Source organism: Talpa europaea (genome assembly GCF_964194135.1).
Source record: "Talpa europaea genome assembly, contig: HAP1_SCAFFOLD_182, whole genome shotgun sequence".
Lineage (NCBI taxonomy): Eukaryota > Metazoa > Chordata > Mammalia > Eulipotyphla > Talpidae > Talpa > Talpa europaea.
In genome coordinates, this window is record NW_028167939.1 from 45,129 (window position 1) to 65,611 (window position 20,483).

General features: G+C 53.6%; 1 protein-coding gene across 1 annotated transcript; it reads right to left on the bottom strand.

The window, feature by feature from the left end:
• Positions 1 to 2,428: 2,428 nt before the first annotated feature.
• LOC311188090 (ubiquitin carboxyl-terminal hydrolase 17-like protein 6) lies at positions 2,429 to 17,764 on the bottom strand (the record flags this gene model as incomplete). The annotated part of the gene is made up of 3 exons (XM_084259854.1): positions 2,429 to 2,593; positions 3,963 to 4,091; positions 16,511 to 17,764. 3 exons carry the CDS (start codon positions 17,762 to 17,764, stop codon positions 2,429 to 2,431), a joined length of 1,548 nt encoding a protein of 515 aa, XP_084115980.1.
• Between the last annotated feature and the right edge of the window lie 2,719 nt (positions 17,765 to 20,483).

A 20,483-nucleotide genomic window follows, 5' to 3' on the forward strand; every position in this document is an offset into this window, starting at 1 on the left:
GGGCCGGGCTGCTAAGGGTGGACGCGGGTTTGGAGGAAGGAGAGATGCAGCAAGGGCTGCGCGTCTCCTGGGGAGGAAGCCTCACAGAGCGGTTGCCCGGAGATGACCTCACGCCAGCCGTGAGCTGCATTTGCAACAGCTTGCATTGTTTTGAAAAGGTTAAATTTCCTACAAATTTCTTCATTCAACATCCTCAGCCACTGCCTTCTGCTCACTTATGTCCTTTTTTCCTACGTGCAATCTCGCTGGAGAGTTTTCATGCTGCTTTTAGGTTTGCTACCTCGCTGTTAGAATCTCAGTGTTGACCAAATGTAAGGAATTCCTTCAGATTTCCCTTCCTCCACGACACCGGGGTGTTTGGAATCGCCTCACCCAGACGCCTGTCAGAGATGCTCCGTGAATCAACAATTTCTGTTGATCTTACACGGAACAGTCCCCCAGTCTGAACTGTCTGTCGGGACTCTTGGTCCTGCTTCAAAGACTCTTTTATACCCCGAGGTGTTTTATCCTCTTCTTGCTGTTTGAACCTTTGCTCCTTCGATGGCTTTTCTTGAGCACGTCAGGCTGGCAGGTGGCTGAATCTTAGTTCACAGTGATTGTGAGACTAGCGTTTCTCCCGAGCGGAGCTTGCCCAGGACGGAAATAATTTTGGAAGAATGAGGTGCTCCCTGCACAAGTCCTCCAGACATGTCAAAGTTTGGAGCTGTTGGTGACACCGTCCCCACAGCTCTGCTTGCAGCGTGCCTGCACCTGCAATGTCAGGTTGGCGAGCGGCACCCTGACAGCACATCTGTGCATGTGCGAAACCACCGATCACTGCTCTGACCTGGGAGAACTCACCTGCAAACCTGACCTCTTGACGGCAGAGTGTGGGGGTGGGAGGATCCTCCCTGCTCACCCCAGGAGTGCAGTGCTGATTCATGCAGGGTGAGAGCCCTTGGAGGGTTAAATACTCCTGCTGGGACTGGATTTTGCTTCTGCTTTATCATGCACTGTCCACCAGGCAGGTGACTTCCTGCAGGCCTGTGAGACTCTCCCTTCAGGGTTGGGTCCCCTGGTGTCACCAAATGGCGCAGCGGTGGCTGAAGGCTCTCCCGCCCAGCAGACACGCATGCGGCCGCTCTCCAGGGTGGGTCTCTCATGGCTTCTAAGGTGAGCGCGTTGACTGAAGGCTTTCCCGCAGCGGCCCTCATGGTGTTTCTCGCCTGTGTGTGTTCTGCCGGGGCGCCGGAGCTCAGAGCCGTGATGGAAGGCTTCCCCGCAGAGCAGACGCTTGTGTGGTGTTTCTCCACTATGAATTCTGTTGTGCTGGCTAAGGCCAGAGCTTTGGTTGAAGGATTTCCTGCCCTGTAGACAGGCATCCTGCTTCTCTGCAGGGCGGATTTTCTCCTGGCTTCTAAGGTAAGAAAAATGACTGAACGCCTTCTCACATGCGCGGCATTTAGAGGGTTTCTCCACAGTGTGAGTTTTCTCTTGCTGTTCACAGTAAGAGCTGTGGCTGAACACTTTCTCATGTGAATGGCGTGCGTGTGGTCGGCTACCTCGTCGTCGGGTCTGGGTGTTATTGAGGCTTCTAAGGTCAGAGCTTTGCAAACATTTGTGCCCACCTCAATGACAGTTACATGTATTTTTCTGCAGGGTGCGTTGTCTTGTGTTTCTTGAGGTGAAGGTAAGGACGAAGGAGCTCCCCATACTCGTGGCACTCACGTAATTTTCCTCTAGTGTGAAATTGTTTGTGTGGTTGAAAGGACAAGTCTTTGCGGAGTGATTTTCCATGCCCTGTTGTGATATGAGGCTTTTGTCCCACGCGAATTAAAACACGTTGATTGAACTCAGCTCTGTGAGTAAACTCGTCACCCACGTCAATGTGTCCAACGGGAGCCTCTGGAGTGAGACGTGGCTGTTTGGGAGAAGAGAAAAAAGACTCTTAGTGGTTTGCCAGCCTATGTCCTTGCCTTCATTTGTCCACTAGCAACCTGGGCGTGACAGTCTCTAGGGCTCGTCTCGCACACGTACTGGGTCACTCACCTGCAGGCAGACAATATTATCCTTTGAGATATTATTTTCCTACCATGAGAAATGTTGATGCAGTTGACTGTATTTTTAGAACTGAGGTTTTGCCTTGAGCTCATTTATTTTGAGCTTAATTTCTTCACTGATTTCAAACTACCAAACTTTTCCCCAGAAAGTGCTTAATTCCAACTCTATTACACTCCTGGAGTCACCTTACCTTATTGCTGGATCTGCAGTTTGAATGATTAGGACTTACACCCACTTACCGTTGGCATGGCGACCCTTGCGTCCTTCTGGTTGTGTTGTGTTAGTAACACTTCTTCTCTGTTATGGAGACTTTCTCTCATTACACAGTTACAGCTGTGATCTCCTTGGCCTGTGGAGGGGTCCGAGCCGCTGTTTGTCGTCCCCAGCCCTATTCGGGTCCCAAGCCCATGACGCTGAGGGTGTCGGAGGGGGCCTGATGGCTGTCCCTGTCCACCTCGTGGGCAGCTGGGGCGCTGAGTGCCTCGTCAGGCCACACCTGTGCCAGGTTGGGACCCGGCCGAGGGGAGACGGGGATGGATAAGATCAGCCCTGGCTAGTCCCAGAGGGGGGTCAAGGAGGAGGGTCCCACATGGCGCGCAGACCTCTCCTGCCGCCCGCTGCTCCCCTCAGCGGTGTGCTTCGGTCCTTCTGCCTGCTCTGTTCCCTGCTCTGGCTCTGGTGAATTCTCTCACCCTCCCCCGCTTTTGACTGTACCTAGTGCATGTATAAATAAATAAATAAATAAATATATAAATAAATAAATAAATAAATAAATAAATCTTTGGGGGGGGAGAGAAAGATGCCCGAGAAGTGCTCAGGGACTCGCTCTGGTGACAGAGGAGGGGAGGAGACACGTCTATGGCTGGGAAGTCGTCGTGGATGACACCGCGGCCCGGAGAATCCCGCCCTTGCAAGCCGCTGGGCTCTGGAGGAAGAAGAGGAAGGAGACAAGGGCGTGGAGGAGGCCCGAATGGGGTCAGATTCCCAAGTGGTTCGTTTTCTCCGGGGCTGCTGACGGGCCTCTCACAAGCACAAGGCCCGAGAACGTTCCCCCAGGGCCGTAGGTCCCCCAGCCACCCCCTCCCCGCAGAGCTCAGCATAAAGATCCTGCACCATAAAGACCAGAAGCAACACCAGACAGGGTTTCAAGCCTATTTTAATCCTTACTTTCAAATCTCCTATAAGTGCTTTGTTCTGGAAGTTGTCCCTTCAGCTGCCGTGTCTGTTGGCATCTCCACGGGCAGCGGGCGTCACGGCCTGAGGAGACTGTCTGCGTCTTCCACCCGGGAAGGGCGTGGTGCGAACGTTCTGCCATGAAAGTGGCCCGTGGGATACGCGTGGTTCGGCCTGGAACTGGGGCTCAGCCTTAGGCAGCTTAGAGAAATCACGGTCTCCCTTGCCCTCACCGCTGCCCGATGGAGCGGGGGTCACAGAGGGCAGGAAAGCGTCCTGTTTAGTATGTGTAGGGGTTCCCTGCTACCCCTATATTTCCCAGGAGAAAGTGAAAAAATAATTTTCCATTTCAGTCTGATTCTTCCCGGGAGTCAAAGCCCACGACCAGTGCCTCATTACCCAGCTCTCCCCGCTCCTGGTGCACCCTGGGCATGCAGGGCACCTCAGTCTATAAGCCTTATTTATGGGGTGTCTCTTGGGGTGTTGTGATCTGTCCTGGATAGCGGGTATTCAGATCCTTGCATTAATCAGGGGCTTCTCTTTTAGAGCTGACCGAAATCCCCGTCCCCCTGCTGAGTGCCTCACGGAGGACTTAAAAGCAGGTGCCTAGTACCCGGCTGCCCCCCACCAGCATCTGAACGACTTGACTCCCCTGTTCTTCAGATCCCTCAGCTCGCCCCACCAGGCAAGGAACCCAGATTCTTCAAGCCGGGACATCCTTCAGCTGGCGGAGAGACAAGCTTGGTCACCCGGGTAGCGCCCGCCTCTGGGATGCCGAGCACGCGCTCCTTCCTGCGCGCTGCCGGGAAGACTCGGCTCTCCAGGTGTGGCCTCACGTCCAGGGGGAGGGGCAGCCACTTAAAGCTCAGGGCAGAGGCCTGTGTTGGGGGGTGCTGAGCACAGGGTCCACCTTAAAAAGTGAAAATCCTGGTGTGGGCGCTCAGGTACAGCGCAGCAGGCCAGCCAGCCGGGCTCTGGCCCTGGGCTGCGGGGGAGGAGGGGTCGGAAGCAAAGCCTTGCGCTCTGGTCAGTTTTGGCGATACATGTCCGTTTTCTCCCTCACAGAGGTTGTAAGCTGCGGAACATGCTAGTCGAACACTCTGAACTACGGAGCTGTGTACCTGACACCTGCGGGTATGGATCCTGCTGGGGAAAGCGCGCGAGGTGTCCGGTGTACCCGGGATGGCAGTTCTCCCACAGATGCCTCACTGGGCTCTGTACGGGGGCATCGGTGATGGCTCAGTGGAGCACCGAGGCAGTCGTTTCCCCCGGCTCAGGTCTGGGTGTTGCAAAGGAGAGCCCTTATTCTGGGCATCGCCGGAGAGGCGTCGGGTCAGGGCTGCAGTCACTGAGCAGGGGAGGCCACCTGGTTTGAGGCATAAATGGTTCTGGACTCTTCCAGCTTCGGGGAGGGGAGTGTGAAGAGCTGTCACCCCTGACTGAATGCTAGTCGCATGCTTGCGGAAGCATAATCACTAGCTTCTAGAAGTGTCCTGCATTAGGAAGTCATGGCTCTTTGAGGAAAGCCACTTTGCTCCACTGCTCTTCCGGCATGAGCTTGTCCTGGACCCTGCCCTGCTTCAGTGACGGCAGGGGGCCATCTTGTCCATGCTGACGGCTGTGTTTCCTGAGCGGGCGGCCATTCCCCTGGTGTTGGACAAGGGACTCGTGCGCGCCCTCTCTGAAGTTGGCAAAACTCCACAACCTATACCCGGTGAACTTCTCAGCAGGTGGGGTCCTGGGCCAGCATCTCCTGAGACAGCCTGCTATGGTCCAGCACGAGCGGTCTCGCAGCCAGAGTGTCATCTCAGCTAGAAAAGATGGATCCCAGCAGCAACCGGGCTAAACATTTCTCTCACCACCGAAGACTTCCCTTTTACTTCTTACATCCTGTCTTTGCCTCAGCTGTCCTGATGCCACCCTCAAGCTCTTAGAAGTCCACTCCCAGGCCAGGGAAGGAATGGTGCCAAGCTTTTCTGCAGGAAGTGCTGCCACCTTTTGTGGTCACCTTCGGTTCCAGCCAGAACTCCTCCAAATGGTGGCAGCAATGATACCCAGTATCCCAGATGCTCCTCACTACCTTCCCTGCACACCCTGCGTCACCTCCAGCTGCCCTTCTCAGAGACATGAGAAGACCTAACTCGGGGTACACGGTCGGCACAGAGGCTTCGCAGCCAGACATGTGTCAGCCTGAAGACTAGTTCAAGCGGTTACGTGCTGTAATGTTTCCGCTGTCACGCGCGTCCTGTGGAGGCTGGCTTCGCCCGACAAGCGGAGATAATGACGGTGGACTTAGGAGGCCTGAATAAGTGGCAAGATTCTGAGTCAGTACTCTGTCACCTCCTGTGTGACCGACGTGGATGGCATCTTTGTGACAATTTCTTTGACCCTCTGTAAGAATTACCCATATTTTGAGACCGGGCAGGGATGGAAGAGATCCAGAATGGACACCTTGGCTGGTCGAGGCCTTCTGGGATAGGGACCATGAAGCTAATAATGACTGTCTCTGGGGAGATGGGTTTGGTGTTGTATAAATATTTTCAGGTTGTTGTAAATGGTTTTTCATATTAAACAAGTACTTTTTTTTTTTTAAAGGTTTATTTATTTATGCATACAAGAGCTGGGGTACAGGCCAGACATGCGGGGGGTGAGAGGATTCACCAGAGACAGAGTGGGAAGCAGAACAGGCAGACTGACTGAAATACACTGCTGAGGGGAGCAGAGGGCAAGCCAGGAGAGGTCTGCTGTGCCATGTGGGTTGCTCCCTGGCCGGGGATCGAACTCGTGCTGCAGAGGCTGCAGATTGCTTCATAGTGTGGTGCTTAACCCCTTGCGCCACCAGGGAGGCCCCTAAACAAGTACTTTTTTAAACAAATGTTTTAGAAGTCATAAAATAGGCTATTTTAAAAGTAATGTTCTCAGTTGTAGGTGAAAACCCAAGATTCTGGGTGAGTAGTTAATGATGGACGACATTAGTATCATCTCAAGGCAGTGCTAATGGGGACCAGAAACGGTATTTTGTGGTCTTGTCGGGCGGCCCCCAGCAGCCTCGCGGGGGTGAGCGGGCTCTTGGAACAGGCCAGTAAGCCGGGACCTACGGTGTTCGCTGACTTCTTTGTATCATGGCAAGATTCAAGCCATTCACAGACCTCCCGAATATTTTATAAACAATTCTTGGGATCCGGTACAGGCCAGCTCAAGTGTGACTCAAGAACTGAAGGGATGTAATAAGGGAATCAGCACCTCTCCTTTGCTGTCCCGGGGCAGGGAGTGAGGCGGAGCAGTGTCGCTGGTGCTCTGACTCACCTCTTGAGGGGCCACCTGACTGGGCCACCTGACTGGGTGGCCCTTTGAGTGGACCTCTGCTTTCCATGCTCAGAGGAGCAGCGGAGTGAACCCTCTGCCTCACGAAACAACCCTGTCGCCACGGCTCCATCTGCTTGGGAGTGAGGGGCTGAGGGTCACGGTAGAGCTCGGTGCTGGTGAAAAGCTCCCCTTATGGCAGGACCTGGAGATCTCGCTTGTGAAAGACGTTCTCCCGCAGGCATCATCCCTCTGCGCAGAGAAGGGGGGTCCCGCGCTGGCTCAGTACTTTCACTCAGCACTGCTGCCGAGTGCTGGCACCCTGGGGTGGACGTCCCAGGTCAGGTGGCCGGAGCGATGCTGGTATCTGAGAAATCCCACAGTGTTTGCCTGTAGGTGGAAAACTTGCATATGCCAGGGATTGCTGTGCTTTGGAATCAGGGAGGAATTGAATATGCCGCAGTCACATAAAGTGCCATAGTTTTGAGGCTTTTATCCATAAGACACCTGTATTTAAATATTTTTCACTCGCAGCGATGGTCATGGCCTTCTCACTTTTGACTCCTGGAGAGGATAACCCTGTGGAGCTCTCCTAGAAGGCACTACAAGTCTGTTGGCGAGGGTGGCAGCACACCCAGAGGAAGGTTTGGGGCTTCGTGGCAGGTGCATCTGGAAAGTGCATGACACCGGAGGTCTTATGGTGTCTTTCTCCCTCCTCAGCTTTGCCGGCTTAGTGGTGGACTGTCTGTGAGCGGCAACCAGAGAGAAACAGTCGGCAACTGAGTCGCTGACGATGCAGTCACTGGTGAGTGGGGAGGCCATTTCCACTCAGGTCGTACCCCACAGTGTGGACGGGCGGGGCTGCTTCTCCTGCTCACAGCGATGTTCTAAGTGTGGGCTTCAGGGATCCCAGCTGCAGGGGAGCTCCCCAGGAGACTGTGATGGTTGTAATGGACCAGGGGCGCCTCAGTAACTAATGTCCTTCCTGTGACACCGTGAATCCCTCCATGAAGGCTGTGTGTCTACAGAAGACAAGAGAAGTTTCTTTTGTCTAATTCATTGCATGGGCTCCCTGGGAGTAAGTTGCTCATTACTGTCATTTACTGTCACTGGTTCTCACGGCGTGCGGCTGTGCGGGTGCCCTCAGCAGAGGGGCGGGAGGCCAGCACAGCACAGTAGGGGGCCGCGGGGCTACCAGGTGAGGCCAGTCAGTCCCATGTCACAGGTCAGGGGGACGGCTGGGAATTGCTTAGCACAAGAGACGTGTAGGCCAGAGAACGCAAGAGTAACCGCTCCTTCGTTTTTGCTAATTTGAATTTAGAGTTTTGATATATTTACCCTTTTGGAAACTTCCTAAAAGACAATTTAAATTCTCATCATATTTGTTCCTAATCATGCAGTTTACCTTTTTGTATTTAACTTTTTTAATAATAACTGGAATTACTGTGTAGGGAGAATTTTTCTCTTAATTCTGGCTGCACATTCAAGACAAAGAATAGAATAAAATTCTAGCTCCTTTGGAAATGTTTTCAAGAACTAGATAGCCCAAATCCAATCAAGAGACTTCTTTAATCTCTCAGCAGGGAGCCAGGATGGAGTGTGACACCTGGCGGTGGAGGCCCCAGAGAGAGACCGGGTGTCGTCATCCCCCAGCAGTGTCTGGCGTGAGCCTGTCCCAGGGCTGCCTGCCAGTGCAGGGGCCTCAGGGGCCCTGGTGTGTGCCGCTGACCTTCTCCTTTGGGAACACCTGAGTCCTGCAAAGTTGAGGGCAACTGCATGTACTGCTGCCAGGGTCTGTGAGCAGTTTCTTTTCTGAAGAATGCTGGCGACTGCTTTACGGTGATCAGATATTTTAATGAGTAGTAGACTAATGGCTTGCATTTATACGTCTTTACTTAGATAAGAAGAACCTCATACCTCCAGTCATTGGATCTTTCAACACTCGTAGCAGGTTATTAAACCATTTCATAAATGAGGAAACAGGTTCATCTAGGGAAATGACGTGTAAGCACAGTTGTGGTTTAAAAGAGGCAAATATGGTTACTGTTTGCCTTGTGATGGAAAGTAGAGGGACTTGAAATTAAATCAGGAGAGTTATGAATTTTCAAGTATAAGTTTTATAACCACATATCTGGAAGCCATAATTACTAGTTTATTTCAGAAGATGAAAAATTCCAGATTATATTGGGACACACCTCATAGGACACGCCTTCCCAATGACGTGATACTCGTTCAGACTGCGTGTCAGGGATGGCTCTGGAAGGCACGTGCAGGCTCGGCCCTGGGAATGAACTGATGTGGGCCCCAGACTCAGTTTGAGTTTTTTCTACACCTACTCCTCCATCCCCTTCCTCAGTGCTGTCATCCTCACCCTCCTACTCTGGATACTGGTAGGGACTGCTCTGTCTAATCCAGAATGTCCACATTTCAGGAATCAGTGACATTGGAAGATGTAGCTGTCGACTTCACCCGGGAAGAGTGGGCCCTGTTGGACCCATGGCAGAGGCAGCTCTTCAGAGATGTGATGCTGGAAAATGTCAGTCATCTGGTCTCCATGGGTACGCGTCAGCACTTGTATATGGATGCAGGCATCCAGGCAGCATCTAAAACAGCTTCCCAGGATACCACCCCGTCTCTGCCGATTATTTTAGACTTCATAGTGACATGAGGGAAAGTCGTTTGATTTACTTACATCTAGTTTGTCACCCTGCTAGAATATTCACCCCAATTTAATGTCTTTCTTGTTAATGTCTGACACTCAGCAGAAATCAATGTTTTTTAATACATAAATTGATGAAATATTTTCTAGATAATTACTCTGCTGTAGTCACTATGCTGAGCCTTGACTAGCAAAAAATAATCCAACTTTGGTGATCCTTTGGAAGCTTATGTTCATTAGCTGTTCATCTTCTGTTTTCAAATAATACTCAATTCACTGAACACACTCAGTTTCTCCGCTTTTGAAGAGCAGGAGGCTACATTCTGTCTTGCCCTTGGGCACAGACATCGGCATCCAGAGGTCATCACTGCTTTGGATACAGCTGGGATTCTTCCTGCTCTGCTGCGGGACCGTCTCTGTCTTCTCTGTCCAAGCTGTTGCTGTCTGGGCTCTGAATCAGTGTTCTCTTTATTTTTTCTAAGCAGTCTGTCCTGGCCTTGATGATCATGCGTGTTTATCATCATGGAACTCAAAACCTACCAATATTTACTTATTTCCCCCATGAACAGGGTATCAGCATTCCAAATCAGATCTAATTTTCCAGTTGGAGCAAGAAGAGCTGTGGAGTGAAGGAACAGGGTTTCTCCAAGGCCAGAGCCCAGGTAAGCAGCAGGAACCTACACCTCCGCAGGAGCCAGGCCAGTGCCTGACAACTGAGTATCCTTAGAAATACCAACTGAAGATGTGACGGGGTGAGGGATACACTCTAAAGTGTATGTGAGGTACACTGGGGGGAACTTCTTCAGATGTCATTAGTCCTTGCCTGTATTAGTCACATTTCTCTGGCTTTAGGGAAAAGGGTATTCATGTATGTATTGAAGTTAAACTTTCACATAATAACTCTTATCCTGGTCCCTCCCTCACCCCCCCTTGAAGGTTTTACCTATCATTACCAACCCGATAGCTCATCCCCATTTTAATTTTTCATATTTCAATGCTGAAAATCTTTGTCAGTGCCCTTAATGTGTTTCTACTTTCTAGAAAATTTCTTCATTTCTATTATTTGCCTTTTTGAAGTGTGAGTTTTTAGACTTATTAATGTCTTGGTACTTTTCAATGTTTTCATTCTCCTAAGGCCATTCTAAATTTTAATTTTAGGCAGGGAAAGTGCCCCTACAAAACCAACAACAATAGCCACACGTCATATCAGCAGGAAGGATGCATCTACCATCAAGGCAATGGTAAGTTTCATGGGGAGTGACACTAATCATTCAAATTAGAGACATGGCAGTAGTATGTTAATAAATGAATCTATTATCCGTATGCACATTAAGTTGAGATATAACTCTCAGCAAAAAGCTTTGGATAGTTTGAGTTTAGTGAAAAAATTAATGAGCTCAAAATTATAACCCGAGATCTTAAAAAAACATGGACAACTACATACTGTCCCTATGCCTAGTCTCTGCCTAGTCTCTGCCTAGTCTCTGCCTAGTCTTTGAAACACATTGACACCTTCAAAATCAGTCTACAAGCTGCAGTTAGGATGCTGCAAAAATGTGTGCAGAAGGGAAATGCAACTCGTTAGGAATGAACACTGGAAAGATTGTAATTGAAGGGCATCACTAAATGATTTTATATATATATATATATATATATATAAAATAATGAATGTATGGATGTATATGGAAAACCATTAATAATAGCCTTTCCTCTCCTTCCCAAAAGCAGATTCCCTCTGAATGTAACAGTATGGGAGATTCCCCTTATTGCGCCACATTGAACGAACATTTATCGGCTCCCACAGAAAAGAAACCCTGTATCAGCAAGCAGTGTCAGAAATCCCTTGGTGGCCAGCCATGCCTTCATCAGCACAAGCACATTCACAGTCAAGGTAAAGCCTGTGAATGCCATCTGTGCGGGAAAGCCTTCAGTAACTGCTCCAGTCTGAGACGGCACGAGATGACTCACACTGGAGAGAAACCTTACGAATGCCGCATCTGTGGGAACGCCTTCATTCAAAGCTCTGACCTTAGAAAGCACAATCTGACTCACACTGGAGAGAAACCGTATGAATGTCACCTGTGTGGGAAAGCCTTCAGTCAGTCCTCTAACCTCAGGCAGCATGCAAGAACGCACACTGGAGAACAACCGTATGGATGTCAACTGTGTGGGAAAGCCTTCAGTAAGTGTTCTGCCCTTCGACGACACGAGAGAACTCACACTGGAGAGAAACCATATGAATGTCATCAGTGTGGGAAATCCTTCAGTCAGTGTTCTGCCCTTAGACGACACGAGGGAATCCACAATGGAGAGAACATGAGTGCTTTTAGTGAATATTCTGACCTGAGATGACATACAATGATGATTCATTATATTTAGGAGACGTCAACTATAGCTTTAATGTTGAAACACACCAGAAGACTCATACATTGAAGGGATACTGCAACTGATGTGGAAGATCCTCTAGTCTTTCGTACTTGACATATGCACATGTGTGTGGCCGTGAATATACACGTATGACATCAAAACCTTCAGTCATTGGCCTGACCTTCGATGACCTGAGTGAACTCCTACTGTACATAGAAAGAATGAGGTTGTCTTCAGCAGCAGTTGTACGTTTGAAACACACTAAAGGATTGACACAGGTCAGACCGCCTGAGTGTCATCCATGTGAACAAATATTCAGCCAAGCACCAGTCACGTAGGCACAACAAAGCTCAGTGAACGAGTCACTGCTAACCCAGGATGTGAGCGATGAATGTGCTTGAGGATTACCAAGCAATTCACACAGAAGTGATTCAATTAAAATCCAACAGAACCCTTATTCCCAGAGCCATTCTGTGGCACATAGGAGGAATCAGATTGTACAGAGCACTCAGTGTCACGAAAGAAGGTTCTCAAACCAAGGAGACGGTAGTCCAAAAACCAAAGTGGAGAAAATGTCAGCTATATTTCATATCAGATAACGAAATCTAGGAGAAAAATACTCTAAAAATCTTTTAATATACAAATTAGCAAATAATTAAGAATCGACATAATTTCCCAGGGAAAGGGTGACATCGCCAAGATAGTCAAGTGGTCTGGGAATACTGAACTGATTCTGGGAGTATGCACAATTTTGTAAGAAATTAAAGTTTGCAATAGATTTGTAAAGATGTGAGTAAACCGTGTTGCTAAAAAAGTCTGGTGAGCTGAAGTTCTGCTTGTCCTTATGCAGCTGTAGGCACCTGTTTAGGTCTGGGCTCCGCGGCACTTGGGCTGAAGTTTTAGCCCAACTCAGAGTCTCTCCCAGCAGCTCCTTCCACACACCTCATCCCCACGCATCCTCTCTCCTCACTGACATAGCGTGCTCCGTCCGCGGCCTGCTGGTGACACAAGATCCTTCACCCCATGCCTGGTTGCTCCAGTGTATTGTGGCTCTGGCTTGGCGAGGTCATGGGGCGGGTGCAGTACCAATGACACTGATGTCCACCACTGTGTCAGTGCCAGCCCAGTCTCTGTGGGGACAGTTACAGACCAGAGGCACAGGTAGCTCAGCACCTCCAGGCCACAGAACACTCCTTGAATTTCTCCATGAAGCCTCTGAGTTGGGCTAAGTGGGGGTGGGAGTTCATCGTCCCGTAACCACATCCAGTACCTTGACTGGGTGAGTCCTGAGCTCCGCACCCAGTCAGCTCCCCGCCAGTGCTTTCTCCTTCCACAGCAGCTCTGCCGAGAGCACTCAGGCAAGATGCACCCCCTAAGCTATCCCACACCACAGAAGCCCGCAACTACTGCAGAATGAAAGTTCTCATGAAGGAATTGCACATGTATCCCCTTTGAACAAACCTGAAAACTGAACTCAAGCCTCAAGGGGAAATGCTTCAAAGAGAGAACTCAGCTGGCGGGTGCTCTCCCAACTGCCACCGTCCCCACTCACACCCCGAGGCGCTGTGAGTGAACACAATCTTGCCTCCCAGTGATACCTCACTGTTTTCAAATCGCCCCCCCCCCAAGCGATTCTATGGTGCAGCGAGGGTGGAAACAGTCATGTGAGGAGGAGGAACTAAAATTCAACATTCTGGTATCTTGGCTGGAGAGGCAGAGACAAGAGAAGTGTGAAGAAGGGCTTCAGGGAACAAATAAGTCCAGAGCCTGGAGACAGACCTCATGGGTTCTCATTTCCACCGTCACAGTCCAGGAGATGTTACTCAGTCTTATTGTGACTCAGTTTATTCAACTCTAAGGTGGAAATGAGCTGAGGGCCTCATCTTGGCGTGGCTAGGAGGCCACTGTGGTGGACCAGAGGCCCTAGATGGCTGCGGGCAAGGGGCACTTCTGTCAAGAGAAGGTAGATCCCCCTGCTGTGTTCCTGCCCACAGGGGAACAGACAGTAAGCAGCGAACATCTCAGTTTAATTGGCAACAGCTGATAATGATCAGGCACTGACAGTTAGCACCAGGCTTTCCTGGCCAGGAATCCCCGGGATGTGCCTGTGGCTTCAGTCGCCTTCCGGGCTTTCTGACTTTGAAACAAGATTTTAAAGCCAAATTGCCGTCTGCTTCCCATCAACAATTGTGTTCAGGTCTGTTAACCTTGGGGGATTCATTTATGTAGCGTTCTATTTCTTCCTTCCCCCCTGCACCCCGCCTCCCGTGCGCCCTGGTCCCTCCACTCCCCCGTACCTGGGGGCCCTCCGGGTGCCCATTCGTGCCAAGGAGCTTTTTAGAAGAGCCTGATCAAGGCACCCTCCGTGGAAATACCCGGTCGTGTCCATTTGTTTTTGTTTGTTTGTTTTTGTGTGTTTGTGTTTGTTTGTTTTTGTCAGTTTTTGTGTTTTTTTGTGTTTGTTTTTGTTTGATTTGTTTGTTTTTGTTAGAGTTTTTTGTTTTTGTTTCTGTTTGTGTGTTTGTGTTTGTTTTTGTTAATGTTTGTTAGTTTCTGTTTTTGTTTGTTTTTGGTTTTGTTTGTTTTTGTTAATTTTTGTTAGTGTCTGTTTTTGGTTTTGTTTTTGTTTGTTTTTGTTAGGGTTTATTTTTGTTTCTTTATTTTTGTTTTTGCTTGTTTTTGTGAGTGTTTGTTTGTTTTTGATTGTTTTTGTTTGTTTCTGTTTGTTTTTGTTAGTTTCTGTTGTTTTTCTTTTTGTATGTTTTTGTTAATTTTTGTTAGTGTTTGTTTTTGGTTTGTTTGTTTTTGCTTGTTTTTGTTTTTGTTTTTGTGAGTGTTTTTTTGTGTTTGTTTTAGTTTGTTTCTGTTTCTGTTTGTTTTTGTTAGTGTTTGTTTTTGTTTGTTTATTTTTGTTTTTGCTTGTTTGTTTTCGCTTGTTTGTTTTTCTTCATTTGTTTTTGTTTGTTTCTGTTTGTTTGTTTTGTGGGACCCCACCCCCGCCACAGGCCAGGGAACTAACCTGCACTGCAGAGGCTGCTGGCTGTGCCAGGAGGAGGCCCCATCAGATTCCCTATAGAAAGACAGCGTAAGCTACTGTGCTTTAATTCTGAAACTTTTCTGTCCGATACAAATGAGCAAAGTAAATAAGTATGTGTGGGAGAGACGGTGTCTCACTCCAGAATTATAAGGCCCAGCGTGGAAGGGAGCAGCAGCCCACACCCAGGCCCTGAGTGCAGGCTTTGGCTATGACCCGAACAATGATCTGATCACTTTCCTCGCTTTTCTAATAATTGTTGTTCCCCAGAATGGAGCACCCATGGCTGTGTTCATCGATTTCTGCATAATGAAAGCAGCAAAACCCAAATGGGACCACTAGGGAGGAAGGTGCAGACATTTGAGTCACGAAGCACACCCCATCTTCAGCTCCTGATCCTCATGACACAACTCAGAACTTTTACCATGAGAAATATCTCAAAAATTATATGTCTTAGTACCGGGCAAAAGCATCTGCAAGAAATTAAACACATTCTGATTAAAAAAACAATGGGCACACATGTCACGTATGGTACATTTGATCTTTATTCATCTTTTGGGAAGGATAAGGTAACTTTCCCAAATCACTCAAAATCATTTTCCCTCTTGCCAGATGTCACTAGGTTAATTTTATCGCAGGATTCAATCCCTCCATCTAGTCCTAGATAGCCCTCCCACCACCCACATTCCCTTCTTCGGAGAAAACTAGGGGCTACAGGCAATGCCTGCTATCAGAGAACTTAGAATTATGCCAAGAACGCCACTCCTGGGAAACACAGCAGGCAGATGCCCCACCCCCAAGGGTGTCCCCATCGGAGGTGCTGAGGGTGTGTGATCCCAGGGGAGCAGTGCCCCTGTAGGAGGGGCCACAGGTACCACTGTCATGCCCCGGGGCCTTGCTTCAGGGACCCCTGGTGCTTCTCACCCTCCCCCCACCACCCACTCTGATCTGGCATCTCTAAGCAGAGTAAATCCTATCAGGAACTGAACTCCCATGGCGCCATCCAGAAACCACTATGGATCTCTTTCTCAACAGGTCCTCTCAGAAGGTTCAAAAGGTAGAAATGCTTTGTGCTGTACCGTATCGTTTTGGTCACACACTGTTAATTGAAAGCAACGTACATGCTACATTAAACAGTGTTGTGAGTTCACGGAGAACAGGCGCAGGAGAAGGCACCCCATGGTGACTCCATGCACTGGCTCCAGAGGATCAGGTCCTTACATGATGGAGTGCGCTACCTCCTGCCCGGGGGCACGCCCAACTTGCTAGGTCCAGGTGTCCATCACGGGCGCCGGGAGGCTCTCCTGCTCCCGCCTTGCACTCCACGCCGCGGGAGAGCGACTCATTGGATGCAGAACAGGTTTCCATTGCGGACAACTGAGAGGCTTTGCAGCAAAACTCATCCTAAGACAAGGCTGAGTGTGCTGTGTGGGCCACCTGCGCCCAGGCCAAGTCTCTGCCCTTTCTTCCCCTGCCACAGTTGGAGGATCAGGTGTGCCCAAAACTAGGGAACCCCGTGCCAGGAGTGGGCTTCTATTGGGCCACTGCACCTGGCCCACACGGAGCTGGGGAGCTCTTGGGAATCCCATTGCTGCTGGGCAGGGGAAGGACCATTCCGGGGTCCTGTCCAAGGTGCTGAGGGTGCGGAGCACTGGGTCTGGGTGGCTTTGCCAGGGTGGGCCTCCCCTGGGACACGCAGGATGCTGGGTGTTCAGATGCTCTTGACACCACGGCCTGGACGAACGGAGATGGAATCGGTGTCTATAAGGCAAGCAGGACCCTTTGGGCCTTCCTCTTCTTCCCCTGGTGGCTCTGCTTCTCCCTCCCATGCCAGGGGCTCTGCCCACAGGTGCTGGCCCTTTTGCAGCATGTGCCCAGGTTGAAGGCTGAGGCCGGCCAGTGTCCCGCTGGGCAGGACCCGCTCTTGTCCCCACAGACTGTCTGGGCCAGTGGATCATGACCGCGTCGGCGGGCAGGGCACGGTCCACCTCCCTGAGCTTGAGGGCAGGCTTGGGTCGCTCATGCTCCTGATGCTTTCTCCAATGGTCCAAGGTGACCGGCCGGGTCGGTGTCTCTCGCGCAGGCTCCTGGAGCTCGGGGACTGCAGGAGGCCGGTCTCCTACAGGCTCCCGATGGGCCTGAGGGAGCAGGTCCACACCTGTGGTGGTCAGCGTTGGGGGTGGCCCGCCAGGGGAGTCCTGCTCGCTGGCCCTGTCCAGTTCCTTCTTCTGGATGTAAAAGAGCACGTAGGCCTGTTGGCTCAGGGCAGAGGAGACACTGCATGAGGTGACCTGAGAGTCGTCCATGCGATACCACCGGTCCTTCCCAGGCCTCACGTAGCAGAAGTAGTGTCCCTGGTGACACCCCAGGCCTGCGTGCACCAGCACCGCGTAGAGTTCGTACTCCAGGGCCCCCGCCTTCTGCTCGGACAGCAAGGCCTGCAGGTCCAGGCGCTGTGGGTAGCGCACGGGCTTGGCCACCTTGCCGCCTGTGGGGCCACCGAAGCGCTTGAGCATGAGGATGAGGACCTGGGGAGGGGCATGCAGAGCCAGCGTCTTGGCGGCGGGCCCCCTGTCGCCACAGGCAGCACAGTGGTACGCGTCGGGCCCGTCCAGTCTCTCTGGCTTCACCAAGTCCTGCAGAGCCTGCTCCACGCTGTCGGCGGCCTGGATGTCCAGGGCGATGTCCAGGTAGGGCTCCATCGTGGTGGAGACTCCGCAGCAGCGCACACACTGGATCTGGGACCTCCAGTAGCCCCCGAAGAGCCGCCGCACCAGGGTGCTGTCCTGGGGCTGTGGGTGCGCGGCCGCCAGCTCGCTCACACACCCGCCCTGCATGGCGCCCACGGTGGCCATCAGGAACTCGTGGGCATCTTCCTGGCGCCAGGCATGGAAGCCGGCGAGCAGCTCCTTCACGGGCGACACCACCTCCCCGGGGTGCAGGAGGGCGCGGGAGACGTGCGCCCGCATGGCGCAGAGCGTGCAGGACAGCCGCCGGGGGCAGGAGGGCGCGCGCGGCCGGGACAGCAGGTAGCCGGCCAGCGGGGGCGTGTAGGTCAGGCACTGCAGGGCCGCGTTGGCGTAGCAGGTGTTCCCCAGGTTGCGCAGCCCGGCCCCCACCTGGCCGGACCCCAGCCGGCGCCCGAGGCGGCCCTGGCAGCCGGTCGTCTCCGCAGGCCCCGGGGCCATGCCGCGCGCGCCTGGCCGGAGGGACGAGCGGCTTCTTGGAGGGGAGGCAGGTCAGCGCTCCCGGGTCCCCGCACCTGGTCCAGAGGCTGCGAGCGCGTCCAGTCCTGAGGCCGAAGCTCCGAGTCGGGGCGAGGTCCGGAGTCTACCCTGCCGGGGTCAGGAAGAGCCGCTGGACGATGCGCGCGTCAGGACCGCTGGCTCCGAATGACCTGCAGGCCCGGCCCGGGCCCCTTTTATAGCCCCTGGCCCCGCCCCGGGCCGAGGCCCCGCCCCCGCCCCCCAGGGTCACCTGCCTGCAGGAATGCGCTGGGCGTGGCCCTTCCATCTCCCCCGGGAGTCAGGCGCCGTGTGACCCCTCCCCGCCTCCCGTCTGCCGGGCCCCGACCTGGCACAGGTGGGGCCTGACGAGGCACTTCGGGCCCCAGCTGCCCACGGCTGGACAGGGACAGCCATCAGGCCCCCTCCGCCCCCTCAGCGTCCTGGGCTTGGGACCCGAATAGGGCTGGGGACAACAAACAGCGGCTCGGACCCTCCACTGGCGCCACCCCACCTGCCCCCGCATGTCAGAGCAGCATCCGCACAAGCTGGCAGGGACAGGAGAGAGTCAGAGAAGCCCGGAGGTGGCTCCGGACACCTGTGGGGCTGGGGTGACTCCTCTGGCCGGGGCGCAAAGTGCAGGAGCAGACTCTCGGGGAGCTCGCAGGAGGCCCCGCTGCACTCAGGAGCAGCCCGCGGGATGGACACAGGCGGCTACATCATTCATTCCCAAGGATTCGGGATTAAAAAATATCTTCAAGGGAAGCTGCACACTCAAGACAGTCGTGACGAGGTTTCTCTGATCGGTCCCAGGAGGTCCGGACGCCGAGCCGAGGGCCTGGCCTGGGCCTGCGAGGTGGGAAGATGCAGAACTGTTGTTGGGGAGACAGAGCCCCTCGGGGCCCGCCATCCTCACAGTGGGGCGGGCGCTGGCCAGGACAGACAGGATCAACTCAGTGTCCACCGTGGGCCCCGGGAGGCCCCTGCAGCCGGAGGTGCTGGGTGTGGCCACATGGCCCCGTGGGTCGCCTGGAGACACAACCCCCGCCCCAGGGGTGAGGGGCAGTGATTGAGGGAGGGAGGCCTAGGGCTCCCTGGAGAGGCCCCAGGGCATGACCTCTGGCACCTGCTTCCGGGACTGGCCACCGGGAACTTGCCCTCAGAACCGGGATGTGGCTGGGGGGATGTGGGGGGGCTGGGCTGCCGCCGTTCCGTGGAAGGCTCGGGTTAGGGAGGAGCTGTGGCCCGGGCTGTCCCCCCGTGGGCGCTGGCAGGAAGGAAGTTGGTGGGCAGGCGGCCCTTGGGTCTGCATCCCTGGCAGTGGGTCACTTTGAACTCTCGAGGCTTCAGAACATGAATGACCCGATCTCTGTGAAATCTGGCCGAGGCCCCGCGTCCTCTCGGGCTTCCCTTGGGGGGAAGCAGTGTCGGCTCAGCCCGGCCCCACTGCGGCCCCCGCCCCTAGAGCCGCGAGCCCTCAGGAATCCGGAGCGTGTCCCCCTCACCCTGGGGCTCCGGGGGGGGGGCCCTGGGGCGCCCGTCCCAGCAGGCGCCTCATGACCGTCGGGGGGTGAAGGCAGAGGTCAGCCAGGCCCCACGGCGCTTTCTCGGGGCGCCCTGGACCCCGAGGACCACGGAAGTCGTGGGTGTCCACAGAGGGTGTCACCCGGCATAGGACTCCCCGGGAGATGCGGGCCCAGAGGGGCCACGCCCATCGCTGCCCAGCAGGACGGTGACCCGGTGGGGGGCGATGCAGGGCTCGGGGCCGGCGGGGCCAGGGGCGATAAAGGAGGCTCCGGCTGGGCATGCAGGTATTTGGAGAGTTGGGTCGCTGGGGATGGGGCAGCGTTGGGTGGGCCCAGGTGTGTCCCCTGACTTTACTCTTCCATCGCCCACTGTGCTGCGGGGGTGGTGGCCGAGGGAGGCGGCTGGTCGCTATTACAGTACCTGAGCATGACGAGCCGACGAAAAGGGGGGCCCTGGGGAAGGGGGAACGCTGTGTCCTCACTAGCCCGGCCCGGAGCTCGGTGTGGGCCAGCCAGAGCCAGGCTGTCCTGCTGTAGCCGCGAGATGGCTGCGCCCGGCTGGCGTCCGGCCCCTTCCCCGCCCAAGGCTCCTCAGCCCTGACGTCCGGAGCCACGGGGTCCCCGTGACAGGGTGGGGGACAGACCCCGAGGATTCCTGGGCGTGCGCTGGGGCTCACCCATGACCTGGCAGCCCCCCGGCCTCCAGAGAGCTGGAGCCGCTGCCGTGGGAGCCTCCCTGTCCTTCCCCTGCCCAGCCTGGGGCGGCCAGCACCGGGCAGCCTCCTGCTGGGGGCTGGACTCTAATAAGACGGTGTCTCACCAGCTCCTCTCCACTCTCAGTAACACTCTTGTGTGCAAATGAGTGTGTGTGGGGGGATGTGTGCAAACGCACTCGCGACGGGGGACGCGTGGAAGGTAAAGCCAGACACAAATTTCACTTTCAAAGACTTTACAAAGAGCAGGAAACTGATTCGTGTTCGGCTCAAAACAAGCGGGGGAAGGTGCCCGACGATCCCTCGGCCACCACCACCCCGGCCACATGTCAGCGCGGGGTGGGGGGCCGGGGCAGGGCGCCCTCCGCACGCCCTGGGCCCACCCCAGGGACTCCCCCAGATTCACACAGTGAAGCCCAGGCTGGACCCGATTCTGCTTCACTC